The sequence below is a fragment of the Globicephala melas genome, chromosome 14 (genome assembly GCF_963455315.2).
Source record: "Globicephala melas chromosome 14, mGloMel1.2, whole genome shotgun sequence".
Lineage (NCBI taxonomy): Eukaryota > Metazoa > Chordata > Mammalia > Artiodactyla > Delphinidae > Globicephala > Globicephala melas.
The window spans coordinates 6,895,920-6,917,015 of NC_083327.1; the positions used below are offsets into that span (position 1 = coordinate 6,895,920).

The window sequence follows — 21,096 nt, forward strand, 5'->3', positions numbered from 1 at the left end:
CATTTGTAACTTTACAGTAATAAAAATAGATATTGATTAACATTTATTCACTAAATTTGGTAATCAGATACTTGTATCTTACTTTTTTATATTGTGAGAGCTTTCCTATAGTATAAAATAAAATTCATAAACATGATTTTAATGGTTGCAGCTTATTCCACTGTATCTATATACCATAATTTATCTACCCAGTTCCCCATTATTGGACATTTAGTATGTTTCTCTTTTTACTACTATAAATAGCATTGCACTCTACATCTTACTGCCTAAAACTTTTCATCTCTGATTATTTCCTTAGGATACATTCTTAGCAGCAAAATCACTGGGCCCAATGACATGAGCAGATTTAAGACCCTTGATATACATTGCCAAATTGCCCTCCAGGAAATTCTTTGTTGCTTATAGAAAAAAAAAATAATCCTTGTTCTATTTATACTCTTTAATCATTTTTATGCGACTTTTTTTGAACCTTTAAACTTCTCTTCGGTTTTAGGACTCAGAATTGTTTTTTAATCAATGTTTCTTTCAAGGGATTAGTGAAGTAATCATGTTGTTATAAATAGCCAAACAATGCAAGTCCCTTGTTTTTTCTTAGTAAAGGTTTTCAGTTGTAACATTTTTCATTGTATAAATTGTTTCTTTCTAGGGTGCACAAGGAGAAAAAGGAGATCCAGGTTTGGCCGGAGTTAATGGGCAAGATGTAAGCCTAACTTTTTTTCTAACATTCTGTTAACATTTTGCCGCTGAAATATGCTAACTATCTAATGCTATTGAGACTTGACTATGCTTGGAAGAACTAGCCATAGTCATTGCAAAGTCAAGAATCAAGGTCGTCTTTTACGTGGCTCAGTGGAGCCCCAGTATTTATTTTTTTTTAAAGGCCACTGACTTTATTGATTTAAAAAACTTTAGAGAGACAGTGACTGTCCTGCCCAAAAGAGGGCCAAAGAGCATGAAACAGACCAGGTAGGGGGAGCTATGTGGTCCTCGGCCAGCTTCTGGTGCTGAAGAAAAATGAGGACCTTCTTAGGAAATGGCTGAAGGACACATGTGGCACCAGTATTTTTAGTTTCGTAATGACCAGGTAGTTCCCTGGCTTTAGATGCCTTGTACGTGTACTCATCCTTCACAGCCCTTTCTTCCTTGCTATTTCTGGCTTGCATTTCTTCTATCTTCCTTTCTCTTTCTTTTTTCTTCTTGCCTGTATTCTGCTGTGACCTGTGTTCTTACCCAAGTTACTTTTCATCTTACCCCCCCAATCTCCATCTACTGAGGGGTCTGCAGAGGTCGATCTCAGTGATGAGAGGAAAGGGCAGAAGGAAGGGAACCATGTGTATCTGTGTTGCTCCCCCTCCATTGCACCTACTCCCCAACCTCAGGGCTCCTGTCCCTGTCCCAGGGAACATCCTTGAGTCCTCTCCTGCACCCTGCCCCCGACCCCCGCCCAGGACAGCTGTCCCCCCGGAGCTTCACTTGGGTTCTTATGATGGAGTTCGGAGGATAAACCAAATCTGGGCTTTCCTCTAAGTGTAAATTACTCCCCCTTCAGGACATCAGAGGTACCATTTACTGTAGATATACTAACTTTACTAAGGCAGGTATGCACAATGAAAAATTTTTTTCCTCACAGTTTCCCTTATTCATCTGCATAAAAGTGTTTCAGAAAGGTTCTGAAGGACCATACTACTTACTTTCTGGATAAAAGAATAAGGAAGCTAGATCCAGTTCCCTAATGCCCTAGAGGTGCTATGAAATCCACCTGGTCTGCAGTAGATGGTTGCACACAGTGGGAAGGGAGGCTGAACATTGTAGTCCCTGGGGCCTGTGGACAAAGTAAGAGGGATTCTGGGAGCGGGAGAGAAACACCCCAGGAGTTACTCCGGCTTGAGGCTCTAGCCCCCCACAGCTTTACTCTCTTACTTCCTTAGAAGCCCCATTCACATCTTTAATATGATATCCTTCTTGTTTCTGTCTTCTTCGAAGGGATTTTTCTCCACCAGAGACTGGGCGCTGCAGCAATGGTTGGAGCTAAGGGAGTCTCTGCATTTTCTCTGCCTCCTTACAGTACATCAGGATGCTGAATGTCCTGACCATTGGCCCATACACTTAATAGAGCATCTAATTTCCCCCCACCCCCCAACCCTGTCACGGGAGATCCTGGTGTCGTGGGAAGAGATCTCCAGTGAGAAGTCAGAGCCCAGTGTATGTCCCCGTTCTGTCACTAGTTGAGGAAATCACTTCTCAGAGTCTGTAAGGTGATAGCCTTAGAATAGATTCTAAAGTCCCCATCACTGCAATGCCCTATTATTTAATACAAAGAGATTACTGAGATTAATTAGGATTACAGTCTTGAAAAGCACGATGAAACCTGAAGCATTAATTCAGGTGTTTGGACTTCCAGATGCATGTTAGGCAATGTAGGGAAAACACGATGGGAAAACAGCTGGAGCCCAGGCATGGGCAGTGGTCTGTGTGAGCACTTTCCTCCTCTGGCTGGGTGCATGGGGTGATGTGGTTCGTGTTGTGTTTAAAGGAAGATTCCTTTCACAGCGTGTTCTACAAAATGCATAGAGTTGAGGCCTTTGCCTGTGCTTTTGTTCTTTCTATCATATTCTTTATGAGAGCAAAGACCATTTCTTGGAGCCGCTAGTACTTAGTAGATGTTTGGAGTAAGTTCTCAATAATTAGTTGCTAAATTTTCATGTTAAAACTTGAGAGATTATTATAATAGTCTAAAATATAAGTAATTAGAACCTAAACTAGGAAAACAGAGGTGAAAGGGAGTGCACAGTGATATTGCAGAGGTAAAATACATGCAACTTGGTGCTTGATTCCAGCGAAAACTCAAAAATAGCCCAAGGTTTTGACCATTCATTACAGGAAGGATATTATCTCATGATAAATGTCAGAGTGTTGAGAGAGATTAACTACAGCTTTGCAAAAGATGACCAAGCTGCATGTATGCTGCTCCCCGAGATACAGGAGCAAAACAGGGATTTTTATTTTATTTTATTTTATTGGCCGCGCCTCGTGGCATGCGGGATCCTAGTTCCCCAACCAGGGATCGAACCCGTGCTCCCTGCAGTGGAAGCATGGATTCTCAACCACTGGACCACCAGGGAATTCCCAAAACAAGGATTTTTAGAAGTTAATTAAGATAGTGTTAGAACTGAAATAGAGAAAGGATTTATCCAAACACTCGAGTAAAACTGGAAGGAGATTTGAGGGGTTGGAGCCTGAAATATAGTCACATTAACTTAGAGATTTGGAAACTTTTCTTATGTTGTCTGAAGGTAAGGTGATTTGGCTTTTTAGAATTAATCAGTTTGTACACACATAGATATGAGTGCCTTCTACTTGCCCAGATCTAAAGACCGTCTTGCTGAGAGAGCCCCCAGCCTAGTGGGTAGTGTGACCTTTCCTCTTTGACAAGGGTCTGGGAAGAGTCCTTCACACACACACACACACACACACACACGGGTGTGTTATTCCTTTAGCACCATCACTGTCTCATATAGCTCATTAGGTACATTATAAAGCGTGACAAAGCACATTAAGTTTTCTCACTTGGTTACTTAATTAATATTCCTTCCCTTAATTTTGCCAAAGGTATTCAGAGGTCATGACTAAGGAGAAATAAGAAAAAGTAATGAAAGTTCTCTTTTTACCCCTCTACTCTTACTAGGGGTAAAGAATCACGTGCTCTGTTATTTATTCCATCGGTGATGGTTTTAATATTGTGCCATAGTCCAAAAAACTGTTTTCATGAGGAATTTGAAATTCAGTCTTTACCCCAGCTTTACGGGGTAGAAGGTGCAAGGGGTGATAGCATCCCTATTTTTAGAGGCAAGAAATAAGAGCTTAAGAAATTAAGAAATTTTCTTTTAGAAAATGGTAAAATCAGCCTTTATCCCTTGTTTGACCGAAAAGTCTCTTAATCTTCCCACTAAGTCATGCCACATTTCTCATTGTCTATTTTTCAATGGTAAAATAAACTTACTCCACGAACCAAAATCATTCAGCATTTATGACAGTTTGCTCTGCCTTTCGGTAAGAGCAGGTACACATTCTTAGGGAATGAAGGGCATTATAATAGCTGTCTCAGCTTGCATTGAAGTCAAGCCATGATGGACATTTTAACTTCAGGAACATTCTATTGGAATGCAGAGTGAATAACCTCAGTGGGCCAGGTCATGGCAGCTACTTTCCAAGTCAGAGAAAATTGGAAGAATTTAATATTCCTGTGAAACAGATTCAAAGCCTTTTCATAGTCTTTATTCTTATATATTAAATATATCTTGATATAAATGTATCTTCTAATAATTTCATCTGTGCCAGCTTTCCCGCAAAGTGGACAAGCTCACTTCAGAAAATGTAAACCTCCTTTAAAGGGAAGTATGCCAGTTCAGCTTTCTTAATGGGACATTCTTGGCATTTTGGTCATGATGGTTCTTTGCCACGTGGGACTATCTTGCAAGAGCAGAATGCATAGTGTCCTTGAGGCTCACCAACTAATCACCAGTAGCAGCTCTTAGTCATTAGGACAAAAAAAAAAAATGTTCTGATATCTTTCTAAATGCATCCGTGTGTGTGTGTGTGTCTGTGTGTGTGTGTGTGTGTGTGTGTGTGTGTGTAAACTTTGATTGATCTTCAAGGTACTGGGGTATTGGACTAAAGGTATTGGACTATACATGCTCATATTTCCCTTATAGTTTAAATAATGCATACCAAATATATATTGAACTTGTCAAAACTTTGAGTTACTAGAATTTAGCCTTCAAAATATAAGACCTCAGCTTCACATATTCTAGTTTATAATTAAGTGATTTTGACTGTGACCTACTATGAGATGCATTCAACAGTGGCACCTTAAAACAGACTTGAGGGGGAACCTTAGAAAGTTGTTAAAATGATCTTCGAAGCCAGACTACCTGGGCTCAAATCCCAGCTCTACCACTGCCCAACTGGCATACTAATTAGTACATTATTTTTTGTCTCTGTGCCTGTTTCTTCATCTGCACAATAGGATGATAATATTAATAGCACTAACTCATAGTCTTTTTTTTTTTTTAATTAAAGGGGTCATCATACATAAAGCATTTAGGTCAGTGCCTTGCATACAGTAAGAGCTATATAAACATTTGCTATTATTAGAAACTTAAATAAAGCACATTTTCTCTAATATAGAGATAGGTAGATAGATCTTCTAATTTATTTTTTGTGGGGTTGTGTAATCTTGGAAAAGTAGATTTCAATTATTTAGTTTAGTCTTCTTTGCATCTTTGTTATTGTTTTTCAAACAACTCTTATCAGAATTACAGCATCTGATGTTTCTAAAATGGTCACGTTAATCTCCTTACACCAATGCAATCTGTATACTGAATACAAAAATACTGGAATCACAAAGCTGCGATATCGGCTGGTGACAGCTGGTGCCATTGCTAGGGAACAAGATGCAGTGGGTGGAAGATGGGGAAAATAATGAATAGATGGGTTAAAAATTTTAACAAATAACATTACCTTGTATCAAATGATGTTTAAAGATGCTGCATACCACCAGTAAGTAGGTCCTCCAATAAAAATTAATTCATGGTCTACCTGCTTTTATAATTTTAGTTTTGATACTGTCCTTCAGCTTTCAGCTTGCATTTTTAAAAATTTTTATTGAGATATAGTTGATTTACAATGTTGTGATAATTACTGCTATACAACAAATTGATTCAGTTATACATATATATACACACAATCTTTTTTATATATATTCTTTTCCATATGGTTTATCATAGGATATTGAATATAGTTCCCTGTGCTATACAGTAGGACCTTGTCTTTTATCCATTCTATATATAAAAGCTTACGTCTGCTAACCCCAACCTCCCATTCCCTCCCTCCCCCAAACCCCTCCCCATTGACAACCACCAGTCTGTTCTCTGTGTCCGTGATTCTGTTTCATAAATAGGTTCATTTGCATCATATTTTAGATTCCACATAGGACCACTATCATATGATGTTTGTCTTTTTCTGGTTTACTTCACCTAGTATGATAGTCTCTAGGTCCATCCATGTAGCTGCAGATGGCATTATTTCATTCTTTTTTATGGCTGAGTAATATTCCACTGTATACGTGTACCACATCTTCTTTATCCATTCCTCTGTCGATGGACATTTAGGTTGTTTCCATGAAGACAGCTATTATTTATACCTATTGTATAGGGAAGCTTAAATAATGCACCCATGATAATGCATGAGTCCTTTCCTGACTGTCCTGAACTCCACGTGTCTGAAGTCCTGAGCACCTCCAGGAGAATGAGGCGTCTCTGAGACCTGCTTCCGTCATGCCTGCTGTGCACATGTCTATCATAGTCCTCACTGCTCACGTCCACCGGCAGCTGGTGGCTTTATTACCCCACCTCCTCCCCGAGCAGTTGATTAAACCAGGGATAGTTATCTGACACATCAGCAAGTAAGTCCCTCCTCCAGAAGGTGCAGTTAGGGTTAGTTTGTCAGGCAGGAATGTTAAAGTTTTTAATGTATTATTTTATGCTTCAAATAATATTTTCGTGGCATGTCACATATATGATGATTATGAATTATAGAAGTAACTGGAACACTGATCTACCCAGAGCTCAACCTAATGCCATGCCCACTGTAGAGTTAACCATTTTCCCAAATGTTGTGTTTCACGTTCCCTGCCATTATTAAAAACAATGACTTCCAATTATTGAGCCTGAACCATGAAGGGCAGGGCAGAGTAGAAGAACATGAGTAGAAGAACATGCTCTCACTCCCTCTTGAGAGAACACCAGAATCACAACTAACTGCTGAACAGTCATTGACAGGAAGACACTGGAACTCACCAAAAAAGATACCCCACATCCAAAGACAAAGGAGAAGCCACAGTGAGACGGTAGGAGGGTCACAATCACAGTAAAATCAAATCCCATAACTGCTGGGTGGGTGACTCACAGACTGGAAAACACTTATACCACAGAAGTCCACCCACTGGAGTGAAGGTTCTGAGCCCCACGTCAGGCTTCCCAACCTGGGGTTCCAGCAACGGGAGGAGGAATTCCTAGAGAATCAGACTTTGAAGGACAGTGGGATTTGATTGCAGGACTCTGACAGGACTGGGGGAAACAGAGACTCCACTCTTGGAGGGCACACACAAAGTAGTCTGTGCATCAGGACCCAGAGGAAGAAGCAGTGACCCCATAGGAGACTGAACCAGACCTACCTGCTAGTGTTGGAGGGTCTCCTGCAGAGGCGGTGGGTGGCTATGTCTCACCATGGGGACAAGGACACTGGCAGCAGAAGTTCTGAGAAGTACTCCTTAGCATGAACCCTCCCAGAGTCCGCCATTAGGCCCACCAAAGAGCCCAGGTAGGCTCCAGTGTTGGGTCACCTCAGGCCAAACAACAAACAAGGGGGGAACCCAGCCCCACGCATCAGCAGTCAAGAGGATTAAAGTTTTACTGAGTGCTACCCACCAGAGCAAAAGCCAGCTCTACCCACCACCAGTCCCTCCCATCAAGAAACTTGCAGAAGCCTCTTAAAGAATCTCATACACCAGAGGGAAGACAGTAGAAGCAAGAAGAACAATAATCCTGCAGCCAGTGGAACAAAAACCACATTCACAGAAAGATAGACAAGATGAAAAGGCAGAGGGCTATGTACCAGATGAAGGAACAAGATAAAACCCCAGAAAAACAACTAAATGAAGTGAAGATAGGGAATCTTCCAGAAAAAGAATTCAGAATAATAATAGTGAAGATGATCAAGGACTTCGGAAAAAGAACAGAGGCAAAGATCGAGAAGATGCAAGAAATGTTTAACAAAGACCTAGAAGAATTAAAGAACAAACAAACAGAGATGAACAATACAATAACTGAAAGGAAAACTACACTAGAAGGAATCAATAGCAGAATGACTGAGGCAGAAGAACGGATAAGTGACCTGGAAGACAGAATGGTGGAATTCACTGCTGTTGAACAGAATAAAGAAAAAAGAATGAAAAGAAATGAAGACAGCCTACGAGACCTCTGGGATAACATTAAACGCAACAACATTTGCATTATAGGGGTCCCAGAAGGAGAAGAGAGAGAGAAAGGACCTGAGAAAATATTTGAAGAGGTTATAGTCGAAAACTTCCCTAACATGGGAAAGGAAATAGCCACCGAAGTCCAGGAAGCATAGAGAGTCCCATACACAATAAACCCAAGGAGAAACATGCCGAGACACATAGTAGTCAAATTGGCAAAAATTAAAGACAAAGAATTATTGAAAGCAGCAAGGGAAAAATGACAAATAACATACAAGGGAACTCCCATAAGGGTAACAGCTGATTTCTCAGCAGAAACTCTACAAGCCAGAAGGGAGTAGCATGATATACTTAAAGTGATGAAACGGAAGAACCTACAACCAAGATTACTCTACCCAGCAAGGATCCCATTCAGATTCGATGGAGAAATCAAAAGCTTTACAGACAAGCAAAAGCAAAGAGATTTCAGCACCACAAAACCAGCTCTACAACAAATGCTAAAGGAACTTCTCTAAGTAGAAAACACAAGAGAAGAAAAGGACCTACAAAAACAAACCCAAAACAATTAAGAAAATGGTCATAGGAACATACATATCGATAATAACCTTAAACATGAATGTATTAAATGCTCCAACCAAAAGACACAGGCTTGCTGAATGGATACAAAAACAAGACCCATATATATGCTGTCTACAAGAGACCCACTTCAGACCTAGGGCCACATACAGACTGAAAGTGAGGGGATGGAAAAAGATACTCCATGCAAATGGAAATCAAAAGAAAGCTGGAGTAGCGATACCCATATCAGATAATATAGACTTTAAAATAAAGAATGTTACAAGAGACAAGGAAGGACACTATATAATGATCAAGGGATCAATCCAAGAAGAAGATATAACAATTATAAATATATATGCACACAACATAGGAGCACCTCAATACATAAGGCAACTGCTAACAGCCCTAAAAGAGGAAATCGACAGTAACACAATAATAGTGGGGGACTTTAACACCTCACTTGCACCAATGGTCAGATCATCCAAAATGAAAATAAATAAGGAATCACAAGCTTTAAATGACATAATAGACCAGATAGATTTAATTGACATTTATATGACATTCCATCCAAAACAGCAGATTACACTTTCTACTCAAGTGCGCATGGAACATTCTCCAGGATAGATCACATCTTGGGTCACAAGTCAAGCCTCAGTAAATTTAAAAAAATTGAAATCATATCAAGCATCTTTTCCAACCACAACACCATGAGATTAGAAATCAGTTACAGGGAAAAAAACGTAAAAAACACAAACACATGGAGGCTAAACAATACATTACTAAATAACTAAGAGATCACTGAAGAAATCAAAGAGGAAATGAAAAAATACATAGGGACAAATGACAATGAAAACACGACGATCCAAAACCTATGGGATGCAGCAAAAGCAGTTCTAAGAGGGAAGTTTATAGCTATACAAGCTTACCTCAAGAAACAAGAAAAATCTCAAATAAACAATCTAACCTTACACCTAAAGGAACTAGAGAAAGTAGAGCAAACAAAACCCAAAGTTAGCAGAAGGAAAGAAATCATAAAGATCAGAGCAGAAATAAATGAAATAGAAACAAAGAAGACAATAGCAAAGATCAATAAAACTAAAAGCTGGTTCTATGAGAAGATAATATTGATAAACCATTAGCCAGACTCATCAAGAAAAAAAGGAAGACTCAAATCAAAAGAATTAGAAAGGCAAAAGGAAAAGTAACAACAGACACCAAAGAAATGCAAAGCATCCTAAGAGACTACTACAAGCAATTCTATGCCAAAAAAATGGACAACTGGAAGAAATGGACAAATTCTTAGAAAGGTATAACCTTCCAAGACTGAATCAGGAAGAAATAGAAAATATGAACAGACCAATCACAAGTAATGAAATTGAAACTGTGATTAAATATCTTCCAACAAACAAAAATCCAGGACCAGATGGCATAAAGGTGTATTCTGTCAAACATTTAGAGAAGAGCTAACACCCATGCTTCTCAAACTCTTCCAAAAAATTGTGGAGGAAGGAACACTCCCTAACTGATTCTATGAGGCCACCATCAATCACCCTGATACCGAAACCAGACAAAGATACTACAAAAAAAGAAAATTACAGACCAATATCACTCATGAATATAGATGCAAAAATCCTCAAAAAATACTAGCAAACAGAATCCAAGAGCACATTAAAAGGATCATACACCATGATCAAGTGGGAATTATCCCAGGGATGCAAGGATTCTTCAATATATGCAAATCAATCAATTTGATACACCATGTTAACAAATTGAAGGAGAAAAACCATATGATATTCTCAATAGATGCAGAAAAAGCTTTTGACAAAATTCAACACCCATTTATGATAAAAACTCTCCAGAAAGTGGGCATAGAGGGAACCTACCTCAACGTAATAAAGGCCATGTACGACAAACCTACAGCAACATTATTATCAATGGTGAAAACCTGAAAGCATTTCCTCTAAGATTAGGAACAATACAAGGATGTCACTCTCACCACTATTATTCAACATAGTTTTGGAAGTCCTAGCCGTGGCAATCAGAGAAGAAAACGAAATAAAAGGACTACAAATTGGAAAAGAAGAAGTAAAACTGTCACTGCTTGCAGTTGACATGATACTCTACATAGAGAATCCTAATGATGCCACCTAGAAAACTACTAGAAAACTAGTAGTTTCTAGTAGAAAACTACTGGAGCTAATCAATGAATTTGGTAAAGTTGCAGGATACAAAATTAATGCACAGAAATCTCTTGCATTCCTATATACTGATGATGAAAAATCTGAATGAGAAATTAAGGAAACACTCCCATTTACCATTGCAATAAAAAGAATAAAATACCTAAGAATAAACCTACCTAGGGAGACAAAAGGCCTGTATGCAGAAAACTATAAGACACTGATGAAAGAAATTAAAGATGATACCAACGGGTGGAGAGATATACAATATTCTTCGATTGGAAGAAGTAATATTGTGAAAATGACTATACTACCCAAAGCAATCTACAGATTCAATGCAATCCCTGTCAAATTACCAACAGCATTTTTTACAGAACTACAACAAAAAATCTTAAAATTTGTATGGAGACACAAAGGACCCCAAACAGCCAAAGCAGTCCTGAGGGAGAAAAGCGGAGCTGGAGGAATCAGAATCCCTGACTTCAGACTATACTACAAAGCTACAGTAATCAAGACAGTATGGTACTGGCACAAAAACAGAAATATAGATTAATGGAACAAGATAGAAAACCCAGAGATAAACCCACATACCTATGGTCAGCTAATGTATGACAAAGGAGGCAAGGATATACAATGGAGAAAAGACAGTCTTTTCAATAAGTGGTGCTGGGAAAACTGGACAGCTACATGTAAAACAATTAAATTAGAACACTCCCTAACACCATACACAAAAATAAACTCAAAATGGATTAGAGACCTAAATCTAAGACCGGACACTATAAAACACTTAGAGGAAACATAGGAAGAACACTGTTTGACATAAATCACAGTAAGATCTTTTTGGATCCACCTCCTAGAGAAATGGAAATAAAAACAAAAATAAACAAATGGGACCTAATGCAACTTCCAAGCTTTTGCACAGCAAAGGAAACCATAAACAAGACGAAAAGACAACCCTCAGAATGCGAGAAAATATTTGCAGACAAATCAACGGACAAAGAATTAATCTCCAAAATATTTAAACAACTCATGCAGCTCAATATTAAAAAAACAAACAACCCAATCCAAAAATGGGCAGAAGACCTAAATAGACATTTCTCCAAAGAAGACAGACAGATGGCCAAGAAGCACATGAAAAGCTGCTCAACATCACTAATTATTAGAGAAATGCGAATCAAAACTACAATGAGGTATCACCTCACACCAGTTAGAATGGGCATCATTAGAAAATCTACAAACAGAAAATGCTGAAGAGGGTGTGGAGCAAAGGGAACCCTCTTGCACTGTTGGTGGGAATGTAAATTGATACAGCCACTATGGAGAACTGTATGGAGGTTCGTTATAAAACTGAAAATAAAATTATCATGTGATCCAGCAATCCCTCTCCTGGGCACATACCCAGAGAAAACCATAATTCAAAAAGACACATGCACCCCAATGTTCACTGCAGCACTGTTTACAATAGCCAGGTCATGGAAGCAACCTAAATGCCCATCGACAGATGAATGGATAAAGAAGATGCAGTACATATATACAATGGAATATTATTCAGCCATAAAAGTAACGAAATTGGGTCATTTGTTGAGACGTGGATGGATCTAGAGACTCTCATATAGAGTGAAGTAAGTCAGAAAGAGAAAAACAAATATTGTATATTAACGCATATATGTGAAACCTAGAAAAGTGGTACAGATGAACTGGTTTGTAGGGAAGAAATAGAGACACAAATGTAGAGAATAAATGTATGGACACCCAGGGGGGAAGTGCGGGGGGCGCTGGTGGTGGGATGAATTGGGAGATTGGGATTGACAAGTATACACTAATGTGTATGAAATGGATGACTAATAGATACCTTCTGTATAAAAAATCAAATTCAAAAAAAAAATAAATAAATAAAACAATGACTTCCTACTTATCTCTTCGTAGGAGTACTGGGTTCAGTCTTGCATGTGTGTAGATGTTCCATGATATTGGTTGCGTAAATAGAAAGTTGATGTCTTTCTCCACCATTTCTTTCTTCATGTTTGTTTTTTTCTCGGGATGATGTTCTACCAGCAAGAAGAGAGAATACCTCTTTTTAGTAAATTTCTCAGCAGTAAATGGCACTCTGACCGTTGTTAAAATGGTAAAGAAGGCTTTTTGTTTTTAATATCTTTATTGCAGTATAATTGCTTTACAATGGTGTGTTAGTTTCTGCTTTATAACAAAGTGAATCAGCTATACATATACATATATCCCCATATCTCCTCCCTCTTGCATCTCCCTCCCTCCCACCCTTCCTATCCCACCCCTCTAAGTGTTCACAAAGCACAGAGCTGATCTCCCTGTGCTATGTGGCTGCTTCCCACTAGCTATCTATTCTACATTTGGTGGTGTATATATGTCCATGCCACTCTCTCATTTCGGTCCCAGCTTACCCTTCCCCCTACCCATGTCCTCAAGTCCATTCTCTACGTCTGCGTCTTTATTCCTGTCATGCCCCTACGTTCTTCAGAATCTTTTTTTTTTTTTAGATTCCATATATATGTGTTAGCATATACAGAATTTGTTTTTCTCTTTCTGACTTACTTCACTCTGTATGACAGACTGTAGGTCCATCCACATCACTACAAATAACTCAGTTTCATTTCTTTTTATGGCTGAGTAATATTCCATTGTGTATATGTGCCACATCTTCTTTATCCATTCATCTGTTGATGGACACTTAGGTTGCTTCCATGTCCTGGCTATTGTCAATAGAGCTGCAATGAACATTGTGGTACATGACTCTTTCTGAATTATGGTTTTCTCAGGGTATATGCCCAGGAGTGGGATTGCTGGATCATATGGTAACTCTATTTTTAGTTTAGTTTTTTTTTTTTTTTTTTTTTTTGCGGTACGTGGGCCTCTCCCTGCTGTGGGCTCTCCCGCCGCGGAGCACAGGCTCCGGACGCGTAGGCTCAGCGGCCATGGCTCATGGGCCCAGCCACTCTTCGGCATGTGGGATCCTTCCGGAACGGGGCACGAACCCGTGTCCCCTGCATCGGCAGGCGACTCTCAACCACTGTGCCACCAGGGAAGCCCTATTTTTACTTTTTTAAGGAACCTCCATACTGTTCTCCATAATGGCTCTATCAATTTACATTCCCACCAACAGTGTAAGAGTGTTCCCTCTTCTCCACACCCTCTGCAGCATTTATTGTTTGTAGATTTTTTGATTATGGCCATTCTGACTGGTATGAGGTGATACCTCATTGTAGTTTTGATTTGCATTTTTCTAATAATTAGTGATGTTGATCATCCTTTCATGTGTTTGTTGGCAATCTGTATATCTTCTTTGGAGAAATGTCTGTTTAGGTCTTCTGCCCACTTTGGGATTGGGTTGTTTGTTTTTTTGATATTGAGCTGCATGAGCTGCTTGTACATTTTGGAGATTAATTCTTTGTCAGTTGCTTCATTTGCAAATACTTTCTCCTGTTCTGAGGGTTTTTTAAAATGGTAAAGAAGGCTTCTAATTGAAGATTATCACAATATGAGTATTGCAATAGGGAAGAGAGATTGGGCTCAACTCTGAATACAAGGATGAGTGGGGATTTATGGCCAAGGAATAGAGAGATGTGGTCAGTGAGTGGAATAGCCAGTCACTTAAGCCAAGTACACATCAGCCTTGGTCCCTCCCTTTCCCTGGCCCTACCTCCAGCGCTTCTGCAAGTCCATCCTCAGCCATCTTGCTCTCTTGTTTGCAAAGCTGCAAGACCCCCTTTTCTGCTTCTGCTTTTGCTGTGTACAATCTACTTTCATGTTGTAGCCAAAACTATCTTTTTTTGGAAACACAGTCAAATCATGCCATTTCTAGGCTAAAACCCTAAGTGGCTTCCCCTTGCACTTAGAACAAAACCCGTGCTTCTCTCCAGGGCCTGCAGTTCTCTATGTGCTGTGACCCTTGACTAACCTTGATTTCATCTCCTGCTCTTTACCTCCTTACCAGCTCATGACACTCCTTCCACCTATAGGGCTTTTGTGCTTGCTGTTGCCTCACCCACCCGTCCCTCCGCTTGCCCCAACACTTTTTTCCAGGATCACTGCATGACTGGATCCTGTGAAACAAACATCTCCTCCACCCAGAGCCCGTTTCCAACCACTACCCTCACTGAAATAGCAGCGTCTGCCCCACACTCATCACATTCAGCCCGTGGACCTGTTCATTGTCGGTCACCCTCCTCTATAACGTGAATTCCATTGGGGCAGGAATCCTGACTTTGTTATCGAAAAAATTATTATGATACTTGTTAAAATGGTAAAGAAGATTTTTAATTCAAGATTATTGCAATATGAGTATTGCAATAGGGAAGAGAGATTGGGCTCAACTCTGAATACAACAAGGATGAGTGGGAATTTATAGCAAAGGAGTAGAGCGATATAGTCAGCGAATGGAATATTACTAAGAGCAGACATCAAGGCTGGGGGATTTTCTCTAAACTGCCTTAAGAGGATTCTTGCTAAAGGCACACCAAAGACTTATGCATCAAAGAGGGGGATGAGGGACTTGATCAGGTATCAAGGCTGGGGAATTCTTTCTAAACTGACTTAACAAGATTCTTGCTAAAACTGGGCCAAGCAAGCCAAGGACAGACAGGATGGGGCCGAAGTTGAGTCCTGGCTCAAGTTTCGTTAAGGAGGGGGTCTTTGTCAACTTCCTGTTCTTTTTTGTGTCTCTCAATAACACTCTCTAATACCAATAAAGTATAATATATTATATTTTAAAATGTAATATTATAATTTCAAGACAAAGGTAAATATACTATACTTTCTTATAGCCACATTGTAAAAAGTAAAAAGAAACAGGTGAAACTAATTTTAATAATATATCTTATTTAATCCCATATCCACAATGTTATCTTTTCAATACGTAATCAACAGAAAAATTATTAATGAGCTACTGTACATTCTTTTTTGTACCAAATATTGAAACCCCGATGGTATTGCACACTCACGGCACATTTCCATTCAGACTAGCCACGTGTCAAGGGTGAAAAGCTACATGAGGCCCAGGGCCACCTATCGGGCAGTACAGATCTGACAACTGTAGGGGTGACTGCACAGAGGGTATCCAGTAAATGTCTACTGAATAAATGCATGAGCAAACTAAGAATAAACCGTAATCACAGAAATAGCTGTTTTCTTTCCACAAGTGTTCAGAATATGTTGATGCCAAGTTTTACTCCAGAGGCATGTATAAATAGAGTATGTGTTGCTTGATTTGGGAAAGAATGGGTATTTCAAATAATAAAGAGAATATCACATCTCAAATATGATTTAATTTTTCACTCATCCTTGTTCTATAAATACCTGGAGGTAATGATGGAAGGAACATAGCTATGAATTTTATCCACAAAGTTGTTTATGCACCACAAAGGTGTTTGTTTTAACCAATGATTGAATAGATGTTTTCACCCATTAAATTTTTTTTCTTAAAGTATAAGGCTACAGTTTTCACATATTCTTTGTAACAAGATTATTTTAAATATCTCGTTTACTTTTGTTGCTTTAAATTCATCCTCAGCTTCTACATCGAGTAGCTACAAGTGACGGCATTTGGCATTGTTTATTCACCACAAAATGTCAGAACAGTAAGAGCTGGATGCCTCAGCTAGGAACAGTAAGATGCTTGGATTTACTGTGCCTTCTGTGGCTTCAGAATATTTCTTTTTTCCATTATTGTTCTTCCCTCACCCAATGTGTTAAATTAAGGCTGAGAAAAGATATTTATTCCTATTTACCATACAGCTGGGACGTGTCTGTCTAATTTTCTTTCTGTTTACACTGTGAATACATTCAACTGTAGCACTGATCTCCTCCAGTGAAATCTATTGTGGTGTTCCTCACAGCTGTCATTTCTGAATCGGATCAACCAAATACCTACTAAAACACCCAAGAGTTCGGAAGACTCATGAATATATTTATCTGATATGCTCTCTATGTCTTATATAGTTTTATTTGATAGCTTTATAAATCCAGGTAAAAAAAAGAAATAGGAGCTAGAAAACTAAACCAGACTTTAAAACAGGAGAGAGATTGCATTTTAGCTCCAGCTTTGTGAGGGATGGGAAAAGAATACATCCTTCATCCCTTCCCCTCCCCACAATTAGATTTCTCGATAGAGACGAAAAAATGTTTTTGATTTAAATCTTGAATTTTGGGGGCAAGCTTTATAAAGGCCAAATCAATGCTAAATCAGAGGTATTTACAACATCCACAAATTTAAGCCCAAGTGGATACTTAGAAGCTCATATAGACCTAAATGATGTTCTCCCAGATGGTGAATTAATGTAATTTTAGCAGGAAGCAAAGTTGCACAAATATGCAGTATTGCGGCCTCACACTGATTTAATGTATCTGTACCCACCACAGCGCAGATGTGGTATATCATTTTAGAGCCAGTTTTTCTATACTACACACTGAAGATGAGATTTGGGAGTTCAGTAAATTATGATTTATTTTGCGACTAATGACTTGTTCGAAATTGCAGCTTTCTGTGAACTGTATATAGAAATCACATTGGCTGTGTTCTTTGCACAGGGTTTGAAAGGTGACGTGGGTCCGCATGGTCCACCTGGCCCAAAAGGAGAAAAGGTACCGTATTCACCCAGGAAAGTGCCAATCTTTCCTTAAGAAAACTCCAAGAACCTATGAAGTGACTTTTCATTGATACTGTTTAACTGCCAAAAGTTAATTTTGTTAAAATTAACCAAAGGCTGTTATGTTAAAAGCATATGAACAAGAAGAAAAGCCTTTTGGTTCATTTAATTAGTTTGAGGAGATTAAATGCACAATTGCTAGTCGACATTAATTTGTGTTTATAAGATTTCCCTTTTCTCTCCCTTGCTTAACAGCATTAAGTATTGCATCACCAAATTAGCAGCCATGTCCTGTACTGGAGACCTTTGCCAATAGCACTGAGCTGCTACCACAATGGTGAAGCAGGCGACGTTTGGGGGGAAGGAGGCTAACTGTGCATCTCAGTCTTAATCTAAATGCCCCGTTTCCTAACACCTTTTCTCATATGTCATTTTATAGTGGCCTATTGGCAGGGACCTTGAAAAGAGAATTATGAGATAGTAAAAAGCAAAAGTTGTTTTGAGTAAGGTCCTTGGATGATACTAGTTTGATGACAATTGTGCGTGTAGACGTTTTGCACTGTATTTTGTTCTCCATTCTCAGCCCATTTAGAAATCTTTGTCTATCTTCAATATTTACCTCTACATTAAAATTGACTTTGCGAATTGGTCCCCAATGACTGATTTAAGCTCCATCGATGTTCTTTAACAGCTATCGGTTATTTTTATTCAGTTGTTCCCAAAATAATGATTACACAAGGCTAAGTCCTCACTTTTGAGGTGATTATGTTAGATAAAAAAGAGAACGTCATAGAGATACTCCCAACACGAGAATACAGCATGCCAGTGCCCCATGCCACATGGTGTTGGTTCCACAAGGTCCATTTGAAGGGGGATTATGGCAGTGATGCTTGACTTTTTTTTAAGCAATGACTTTATTCAATTCACCAACGGCACTCCAGGATTCAATTTATTTGTCTGCAAAATGAGGAGTTTTGTTGAGATGGAGGGTCCCTAAGAGTCTGTCAAATTTAACATTCTAAGACTTGCCTTTTAAAAAAACTTAATTTCTCTTATTGAGGTGTAGTTAATTTACAATATTATATTAGTTTCAGTTGTACAGCATAGTGATTCAAAATTTTTATAGATTATACTCCATTTAAAGTTATTGTAAAATATTGGCTATATTCCCTGTGCTGAACAGTATATCCTCATAGCTTATTTATTTCGTGCTTAGTAGTTTGTACTTCTTAATCATTTACCCCTATCTTGCCTTTCCCAGTGATGCTTGATCTTAATGACTAAGAGTTCTCATGAAATAAATAAGGATGCTGATACAATAAAGCATATAGGTGACATATTTATAAATTGGAAAATGATAAACTTTTAGATTAACTATATTTTTTAGATTTTGAATAGTTTGTCAGTATATCCACCTGGTAATTTGTATTCACATAGGTCAGCAAAGCAATATTAGTATTTAAAAGTACATGAATATAGGCAAAGCCTCATACAGTTGTTGGCAAGTGCAAGGCCAGTTCAGCAAAGCTTTAAAAGAGGCAGTGGGACTGCTCTTGCAGCTGGAAGGCATGAAGTGGGGAGACCCACTTATTATTTCTTCTGATCCCCATGTTAACTTTGTCAGAAATATAATCTGTCGTTTTGACAATTTCCAGCTGCTCCATTGGCAAGTAACCATATTTGAAGAGATATTCTAATTTTGGATTAGTAGACAAAAGAATAGAAACTAGATTATTTTAGCTTTTCAAAACAAGTTCTGCCGCTGCAGAAAGCATGGGGATGCACAAGGCGATATTTATATCATGAGAGCTAAAAGCACATGATCAATTTTTCATTGTGCAGAGACCTTTATCAAGGTAAAATTCTACTTTTCTTCCAGATTTATCTAGATATTGCTTTGATCCATTCAGAAAATTTATAAAATGAGCAAAAAGGGACTATTGGTAATTGCAGCTTTTCTTTCATCTATTTTAGGGAGATCTGGGACCTCCAGGACCGCCAGCCTTAACTGTAAGTATTCTTGAAGTCAAAATTCAAAACTAATACGTTAAACCTCTTTATTATTCACATTACATCATTATTAAACCAGAATTTAAGCCACTGGATATTTTGAGAACTGAAAGTGACTTGAGTAGATCTAGGCAAACCTCCAGATTTTAAAGATGAGGCATCTGCCCACAACACTGAAGGGCTTAACCCGAGGTCATGCAGGTAGTTCTAGAAAAGCCTGGAAGCAGTACCTAACCTAAGCAATTTCCTCCACCCTCCATGTGGTTCATAATTTTACCCCTTAAAAGTTTGATTATACATCCTTAACATGACATTTAAAGTTAATGGAAGCAGAGACAGTTCTATTTACTCTAAAAACTATAAAAGAACAAAATAAACTATAATCACCCAACGTATAAATATAGCTACCTACTTAAACTGTTACATTCTCCAAAACCTGTTCAAGACTGTTGTTTTTTCCTATGTGAGTTGCTTCTAAGATTTGCACATGATGAAATGTCAGTATTTCAGAAACAGATTTATGAGAAAAGTTTATAATGTGCACATAATGGGATTGTTCTCAATTAAATGGTTCATCATTTATTAAACATTTAATCATAAGTATGTAATGATTTTATATTTGGATACAATTTGCTGTTACTGATTTTCTTCGTCGTCCGTTAGGGTTTCTCATTTAACGTAAAGATTTGGTCTGAGAATGACACTAAGCCTAATGGAAAAGAAGAAAAGCTTTTAATTAAGATCATGTGTAGCCTGAGGTCTCTTGAATTTTATGTTGCTATCATCTAATGACATAAATTAAGAATTTAAATCATCAGTTTTCCGAGACCTGTCGTGGTCATAGAAGGTTAGGTATAAAGAAGTCTAGCATCTGGATGGGGGTCTTCCAGCGGAGCAGCATAGGACTCGCAAAGGCTGTGTGACTTTGATAACATTCCTATTTATCTTTGTACTAATGTCATTATGAACACTATATTAATAATGTCTTACACAGATAATCTTTGCAATGCTCACTTGAAGGGCAAATATCTCTTCATAAGTGGAAAATCTAAGGAACCAAACGAATGACTTTCTTAGGACTATCCAAGTTCAATTCACACTGGAATTCTCTGCTTGAAGCTTTGATTTTCAAGATGGAAATAAAAACTATTTATTTGAGAGGAGACTTTAAATGCATATTATTCAATTTTTTATAATTTGTGGAGTTTATTTCTTACATTATTTGACAGTGATTTCGAGTTAAGCCTGCTCATTTTATTTAAATCACATGCTTGCTTTTCTTCAACTGAGTTACGTGCTCAATCATTCCACGTAGTTATCTGATTACCTAGTTGTTTTCAACTTGTGTTTGAAGACCAAAATGCAATCTCTATCTGTATCATTTCACCCGATAAGCAAATTTGACCCCTCAGCCAGAATATTATATTGGACTCTATCTATCTTGTGGATTTTTAGTGACAGCTGACATCTTTCTGCCAGGTAGCACCTTGTAGATGTCCCTTTGCCCTGTTCAGCTGGCAGACACCAAAGGAGTACAAGCTGATCTTTACACTTATCTAAAGATATAAGAGAGACGCTAAAGTAGGAGGTCAAGATGGCAGATTAGGAGGACGTGGAGCTCACCTCCCCCCACAAACACATCAAAAATACAACTGCAGGTGGAACAATTCTCACAGAAAACCAACTGAAATCTAGC

At 38.4% G+C, this 21,096-nt stretch overlaps 1 protein-coding gene across 1 annotated transcript in view; it reads left to right on the forward strand.

The window, feature by feature from the left end:
- Positions 1 to 21,096, forward strand: part of LOC115854745 (collagen alpha-1(XIX) chain) — a 304,855-nt gene that overhangs the window by 139,707 nt on the left and 144,052 nt on the right. Inside the window, exons 11-13 of the mRNA XM_060283962.1 lie at positions 647 to 700; positions 17,332 to 17,385; positions 19,365 to 19,400. Of these exons, the coding sequence (XP_060139945.1) occupies positions 647 to 700; positions 17,332 to 17,385; positions 19,365 to 19,400 (144 nt within the window). The remainder of the gene's footprint in view (positions 1 to 646; positions 701 to 17,331; positions 17,386 to 19,364; positions 19,401 to 21,096) is intronic.